The sequence below is a fragment of the Diaphorina citri genome, unplaced genomic scaffold (assembly GCF_000475195.1).
Source record: "Diaphorina citri unplaced genomic scaffold, Diaci psyllid genome assembly version 1.1 scaffold103, whole genome shotgun sequence".
NCBI lineage: Eukaryota > Metazoa > Arthropoda > Insecta > Hemiptera > Psyllidae > Diaphorina > Diaphorina citri.
This window is the reverse complement of record NW_007377540.1, coordinates 1-7,920: the sequence shown is the minus strand read 5'-3', so window position 1 is coordinate 7,920 and position 7,920 is coordinate 1. Positions and strand designations below refer to the sequence as shown.

The 7,920-nt window shown below is 39.4% G+C and overlaps 1 protein-coding gene across 1 annotated transcript; it reads right to left on the bottom strand.

The window, feature by feature from the left end:
• Positions 1–3,067: 3,067 nt before the first annotated feature.
• On the bottom strand, positions 3,068–6,884 carry LOC103524533 (probable inactive tRNA-specific adenosine deaminase-like protein 3). The gene is made up of 2 exons (XM_008489559.3): positions 6,697–6,884; positions 3,068–4,365 (listed from the first exon to the last, which is right to left on the bottom strand). The coding sequence occupies exon 2, from the start codon at positions 4,330–4,332 to the stop codon at positions 3,382–3,384; it is 951 nt and encodes a 316-aa protein (XP_008487781.1). The 5' UTR covers positions 4,333–4,365; positions 6,697–6,884; the 3' UTR covers positions 3,068–3,381.
• Between the last annotated feature and the right edge of the window lie 1,036 nt (positions 6,885–7,920).

The window sequence follows — 7,920 nt, the reverse complement described above, 5'->3', positions numbered from 1 at the left end:
GAGATGACTACCCCTACTTTTATTCCCACGAGAATAATAGGATGGACCCCAGGGGAACTTATTCTGAGGAAGAAGATATCCTCCAGCATTTGAGCTGTACCAATCTACACATGGAGAATAAAAATTCCTGTCATCACACTGATAATAATCATAGCGATCATCTACATAGTCATAGTTGTAGTCATACTGGCTCTCCCCCCACCTAGGGTCATAGTTGGAATGTGAGTACCTAGGTTGATAATAATGAGAGTTATAATATGTCTGACTTAATGCTAGGCCTCTATCTGACTTATGGCTAGAACTATTAACTATGTCTGGAAATAATCTTGTATTGGATGGCTTGGTCTTTCTTTTCGGTCTAACTCTGGACTTGTACGCATTCGAATCCGAAGGAAACTGGAAGCCACGTTTGAAAAGATCACACATCTTGCCTTTTCCTCGTTTGTTCAAGTGAAGACCGTCGGGGCAGTAATCTTCATTGCTCAGGACTGTTTGAGGATCCAGGATGACAACATTCTTTGAGCCGATGGAATTCAAGATCTTCTGGTTTAGGTGCGATATGTGATCATTCAGCTGATGATCTCCTCTCCGTAGCGGAACAAGAACGATACCAATCCTGCAAGAGTGATATTTTGAGAGGATTTCCTGGTATGTAGCATTGAGAACACCCCAGGAAGTAGCAGAAACATCATTTGTCCCGGAGAAGACAATCAAAACATCACCAGGTGACAAGTGACAGCCACTCTCCTCCAGAAGATCAGGTACTTGTCCAAGTTTTGTACCTCCTCTAAAGATACATTGAACAGAGTGTGGTGAAATCTTCGGGGCCAGTATGCCCTGCAGCTGTCGAACATGACTATCGCCAACCACAATCATCTTGGAGGAATAGATCCGTGAAGTGCTGGCCTTTGAAGTGCTGGCTTTTGAAGTGCCGGCCTTTGAAGTGCTGGCCTTTGAAGTGCTGGCCTTTGAGGTGTTGGCCTTTGAGGTGCTGGCCTTCGAAGTTCCGGCCTTTGAAGTGCTGGCCTTTGAGGTGCTGGCCTTCGAAGTTCCGGCCTTTGAAGTGCTGGCCTTTGAGGTGCTGGCCTTCGAAGTTCCGGCCTTTGAAGTGCTGGCCTTTGAGGTGCTGGCCTTCGAAGTTCCGGCCTTTGAAGGGCTATCAAAGTGCGAAGGGCTATCAGCGCATAGCGCGACCGTTTTGTTTCAAAGTGTGAAGCTAATGGGGAGCGCGTAGCGCGACCATATTCTATCAAAGTGCGAAGCCAATAGGGAGCGAGTAGCCCGACCGTATTGTTTCAAGGTGTGAAGCTAATTAGGAGCGCGTAGCGCGACAGTATCCTCTCAAAGTGAGAAGCAAATAGGGAGCGCGCAGCGCGGCCATATTCTATCAAAGTGCGAAACCAATAGGGAGCGTGTAGCGCGACCGTATTCTCTCAAAGTGAAAAGCCAATAGGGAGCGCGACCTTATTCTCTTAAGTGCGATGCCAACAGGGAGCGCGCAGCGCGACCATATTCTCTCAAAGTGCGAAGGCAATACGCAGCGCGTAGCTCGACCGTATTCTTTCAATGTGATAACCCAATGGGGAGCGCGTAGCGCGACCATATTCTATCAAAGTGCGAAGCCAATAGGGAGCGAGTAGCCCGACCGTATTGTTTCAAGGTGTGAAGCTAATTAGGAGCGCGTAGCGCGACAGTATCCTCTCAAAGTGAGAAGCAAATAGGGAGCGCGCAGCGCGGCCATATTCTATCAAAGTGCGAAACCAATAGGGAGCGTGTAGCGCGACCGTATTCTCTCAAAGTGAAAAGCCAATAGGGAGCGCGTAGCGCAACCGTATTTTCTCTAAGTGAAAAGCCAATAGGGAGCGCGACCTTATTCTCTTAAGTGCGATGCCAACAGGGAGCGCGCAGCGCGACCATATTCTCTCAAAGTGCGAAGGCAATACGCAGCGCGTAGCTCGACCGTATTCTTTCAATGTGATAACCCAATGAGGAGCGCGTAGCGCGACAGTATTCTATACAAGTGCGAAGTCAATAGGGAGCGCGCAGCGCGACCGTTTTTTCTAAAAGGTGTAAAGCCAATAGGGAGCGCGTAGTGCAACGGTAGCATTCTTTCTGGTGAGGATTCATACTGACGGAGAATTTTTCTTTTACTAAAATATTCTAAACCGTGGCGAAGCACGGGTAACCTGCTAGTGCTAGTATAAAATAAAGGAACCATATCAATCAATCAAACTCGAGTTAATGATGATGACTCATCTATTGGAGAAATTAGACAGTCAGACCAAAAGTGTACCCGCTCAGTCCTGGGACCCCAAATTTCAAGAATCGACGTGCCTTAATCTTATAAACTCATGTACCATATTTCATCAAAATCGGACCAGACAATCGCGAGTTATAGCGGAACAAACATCTAAACCAAATACAAATGTAGACTCAGCCAGCCTAGTTAGCTTAGTTGGTAGTGCGTCTGGCATAATAAACATGTATAACAAAACATATGGTCCAAATTTCATGACAATGCGTGGAAAATTAACGGAGTATGATAGGGGGTTCGATTCCCGCCCGGGGCGGATTTCATCCTGATGGGATAATGTTCGTTCTCGGAACGGCTGGCTTTCTCCTATCCTGTCTTCCTTCTCTCTTCGATTTCGGGACGATAAGACCATAGTTATGAATTAGGTAACTACAAAACTTATTACCTTTATATGATACAATGGATACACGTTCCGGTTTTGATCTTATCCGACTCGAGTTTCATCCATCTCCGTGGACTTTTTCAAGGAAACATATAACAAGGAAACAAGGACATATAAAGGTAATAAGTTTTGTAGTTACCTAATTCATAACTTTATAACCTAGGATGTCTAATATAAACATATTTAATAATAATCCTTCTGTCAAACCCCTTAGTAGTTACCTAATTCATAACTTTATAACCTAGGATGTCTAATATAAACATATTTAATAATAATCCTTCTGTCAAACCCCTTAAAAAAATGTAGACTCGAGTTAAAATGTAGACCTCACTATCGTTCGGCCAACAAGTTTTTTGTCACTAGACCTGATACAAAATAAGAGCAAAACATATTCTTCTTTCATTCAAAGAGCTAACATCTAACAATGATAAAATAAAAAGTGCAAACATAAGTCTCTAAATAAGAAAATTAATTTACCCTTGAAGAATCATTGAGTTGATACAGAGGCTGAATTATAAGACCAGCAGAACATAAATAGGATTGCTTTACCTACTTACTGTACTATCTTTGTTACCTATGTAAGTATATGGTAATAAGTACCATGTTTAGACTGGACTAAAATTTAAAATTATTTTACAATAGGAGATTGATGGTGTGACACAGGCAATTTTTCGGAACCTAGGATTCATGTTGAATTATATGATGCTTGTCGACACTCAAACTCCAACACACCTGCATACACTTGATAGTGATGGTTAAGATTAGAAACATTGTGTAATTTCAGTTTACTACCTAGAGCTCCATCAATGTCATTGGAGCAGCCATAGAAAATTGTTTTTGCCCTGCTATGAACTAAAGCCATGGCACACATGAGGCAAGGTTCCATTGTAAGGTACACATCATAACCTGTACAAAGGTAGAGTCCTTTTTCAGTTTTCAACTGGTCATTTCTATTATCTGATTTTCTCCAATCATCTCCTCTTTCAAGCCATGCACCTCCACTCTGAGTTTTTGCCACATTATCAATGGCAACCATAGCTGCATGTTTCATGGGATGACTTGATGTTTCACATTTACCAAATGCTATTAGCTTGTTAGTTTCTGGACTTACTATAGAACAACACACCCCAGAATATTGACATAATTCCAAAGTTTTCTTCATCCAAGCTTCAATAGTACTCAAGGATTCAGGGGTGAAATTTTCTCCAGACAAAATTTTTTCCAGGGTTTTGTCTGGATGGAAATTACAAGGCCACACAGAATTACACAAAGCAAATTGAGCTTTAGTTTGAGGGGGCTTAGCGGGGACAAGAGACAAGTAGGGGTCCAATGACAAGCCAAGAGTAAACACTTCAATTTTACACAGTTTTTCCAGGATAATGTTCTTTTCCAACAGTCTGGTCCCTATTATAATTTCATCACCTCGTACACGTTTCAAATGCTGTAGACTTGGGATAGGACAGATCTGGTTCATATAAGATATTATACTACTGATATATTTCTTATTCTTTATTTTGTCCACCAAAACATTAATCATTGGAATATTTCCTAGGAACTCATCACTAAGAACTGCTTTCAAACTCCAATTTCTCTCATTAATTAATTTCATTTTTTTTCGCTTTGCTTCGGAACACATTTTATCCTTTTTCCTAAGAAAAATATTTCAAGTCTGGAAACAAAGAAAAATATTTTTTTCAAAATATACTCTATAAGCCTATATTATTCACATCCCCCTCCAAATATTTCAAGTCTGGAAACAAAGAAAAATATTTTTTTCAAAATATACTCTATAAGCCTATATTATTCACATCCCCCTCCAAAAAAAAATCTTTGTGGCATAAAGAAGGACTGAAAGTCCCTTTACTCCAGCATTAGGCTTCTACTAAAAGATGTCCAAATAAGAACAAAAAAAAATCTTTGTGGCATAAAGAAGGACTGAAAGTCCCTTTACTCCAGCATTAGGCTTCTACTAAAAGATGTCCAAATAAGAAGGTATAAGCTGTATAAGAATGCAAGATTTGATTGTTTAATAAAGTACTAAAGCATGGTTCTCCGTGATAAAAAGAAAACTTGATTTCTTACATGATTTAAGGAGTAAAGATTCTAAAATTGTGTACCTAGGTATGAAACAATAATCAGACAAATAACCTCCTTGACTTTGATGGTACAGTATTTCTCTTTCAACAAAATTTTTGATGAAAAAGGAAATCAGGCTGTATCTTGTTGATGCAGTAGCATTCAATTTCACCTTTCAATATGTGTGGGTTTTAGGGTCATATTTAGCCCCCCCCCCCCCCCCCACACATCTTAAACAAGTTTAATTATTTTTCTCTTATACTAAGTATAGGCAGACTCCCCCCCCCCCCCCCAAACAAGTTTAATTATTTTTCTCTTATACTAAGTATAGGCAGACTCCAAAAATTTGGAGCATCCATCCCAATGGTGGGTTTGTTGGTGTAAACCTATGACTTTAGATACCTTTTTTATATATATCTATATATAGATATCAAATTATATTTATTAAGATACTAATGTGCTCCTCTCAAAATTGAGTATGGCCAGTCCTTGTCACCAAATCAGAAAATGACATGATCACAACCAGGAAAATGTAAAAATGACAATGGGTAGGGGTAGACCAGGGGTGCACAAACTCAAAGTGACCACATGCTGCATTGGACCTTAAAAGGTTGAGTGCGGGCCGCATTCATTTGTAGGCGGTATCTGATCTTGGGGGGGGGGGGGGGGGGGTTGCTCTCTCCCCTCAATTTAAGCACTGCAGGCTTTTTTTTTTTTTTTTTTTTTCAAAAATAATGTGTGTCCAAATTCATCAGTTTTGACATATTTTTTAGCCTAATTTACCACACACAAAAATCAGAAAGTAAATTATAGTGCCAAAGGCAATTTTTCTGAAAATTTTGTGCCACCTTTCAGAAACGCAGCCTGATCAAAGTTCAAAATCTACTATGCCGCAGGCAATTTTTTCAGAAGTATGTACCTGAAGCTTGTCAAGAATAAATTTTCGAGGTACCTACCTTTCGAGGTACAAGAATAAATTTTTTGAAGAATTTGATCTACAATCTTTCAAACAATAAAAATCCTCTGCGAACACATTTTTATTTTCTTCACATTTTTAAATGTCTTTTGTTTTTGATTTTTTCTTGAAAAAACAAAATGAGCTTGTGGGCCGCACAAAAAAAGAGCTGGCGGGCCACATTTTTGAGCACACCCTTGGTGTAGACAATTCACCTTCTTGGTACTACTAGGCCTTATGGTTGGAAGGGTTGGGATTCCATTGTGTACCTTATGCCTCTTTTTTTTTTTTTTTTTTGTCACTGTCTACTTACACGCAATTATGGCCCATTGCAATTACGTAGACAGGTTAAGGCTACAGGTCGAAAACTACCCATATACAGGCCATCCAGCCTTATATCCAGAATCTCTCTGCACCTGGCCCTAAATTTGTTTTCATGTATATCTCTAAATCTAAGTTTACTGAGTGTTTTGTTGAAGCACAGAATGAGAAAGGAGATTAACGTGTGTGATTCCAGGTACACAGGAGAACAATTTCTATGGATATAAAAATAATCTCTAGCTTCGGTTCTTTCTCTTAAGGAGAGGGTGTTCGGTACTCTGATTTGAATTTTATCTATGAGCCCTGGGCATGCTATTTTGTTATTCAATAGGTTATGTATAAACATGAGTCTGTATAGGCTTCTTCTTGATTCCAACCTACCAATACTCAGTTGTGCAAGTAGATCTTTATAGGAAATGGCGGTTGGATAAGTAGGGTAAAAGCCATTTAGTTTAATCGATTTATCTTGGGATCTAGAAGTCGTAGAAGAGAAAGAAAAATTCCGTTGGTCCTCATTTTTCCTGTGCTATGACTTTGAAACATAACCCAAAGAAGCGCAACTGACCTATTGGGCTAACTTGGTGTTCTAAGATGCAACTACTTTAACTTTAATAGCTAGGCTAGGTACCTATTGAGTACTTTACTTACATTGGTGTTCTGGTCTAATAGATGATCCTCGACAGAATCTCTGTTTCCTCTCTAATCCCAGGATACTCTACCCATGGATACAGTAGGAGTATCCGTAAAAAATAAAAAAAAATAGTATTGCTAGGTTATTAAAAACATAATATTTAAACCTAAAGAACTAAAGATTAGATTAGAAACTAGAAAAGAAAGTAAAATTACTAAATTAGTAAAAATTGATTTTTTTTTTTCACCTTTTCTTTGGATTGAAACAAGGGCAGTGTTGCCAGATGAAAAATAAACAAGGGCAGTGTTGCTAGAATGAAAAATCTGGGACAGTGTTGCCGCTCAAGATTTTGTTGCCAGATGAAAAATAAACAAGGGCAGTGTTGCTAGAATGAAAAATCTGGGACAGTGTTGCCGCTCAAGATTTTTACTTTCTATACCTATTAAACAAATTAGGTAGGTATACATAGGTACTGATCGAATAAACTACGGGCTAAATAATTCCCGGAGGGACGGGCCCAGCTTGTTACTTTCTATATAGGGTTATTCTTTCTACCATGCATATAGGGAACCTATTACAAGGGTACCTAATGAGAAAGTGTTATTATTGCAATCGGTCCAAATTTTCAAAATCGGGAAATGGTTGGAAATATCCGTTTTGGGATCCCCTGATGTCAAAAAAGTGATTTTTATCCGGTCCAAATTTTCAAAATCGGAAAATGGGTGGAAATATCCGTTTTGGGGTCCCCTGATTCCAAAAAAGTGGTTTTTAGGCCATGGTCTGGGTGGAAATATCCGTTTTGGGGTCCCCTGATTCCAAAAAAGTGGTTTTTAGCCCATGGTCTGTACGTACGTACGTACGTACGTACGTTACCTACTACAGGTTTAAATGGGAACAAGGTGGGCCCGTCCCTCCGGGAATTTTTTAGCCCGTATAGTTTATTCGATCGCGATTAGAGAAATCAGTACTTATGTACCTACCTAATTTGTTTAATATTCAGTTTATTATCATTCTTGATTTGATTTTTTGATTTTACTTCAGTACTTATGTACCTACCTAATTTGTTTAATATTCAGTTTATTATCATTCTTGATTTGATTTTTTGATTTTACTTTCATGTAATGATTTAAAATCACGACTAGAGCCTGTTCTCCCTTTATTCTCAATATAATGTTTAAGTCACCCATCCATTTATTGGCATTTCTCGGCGTAGCTTAACACAGGTGACGCTAAAACCGGTC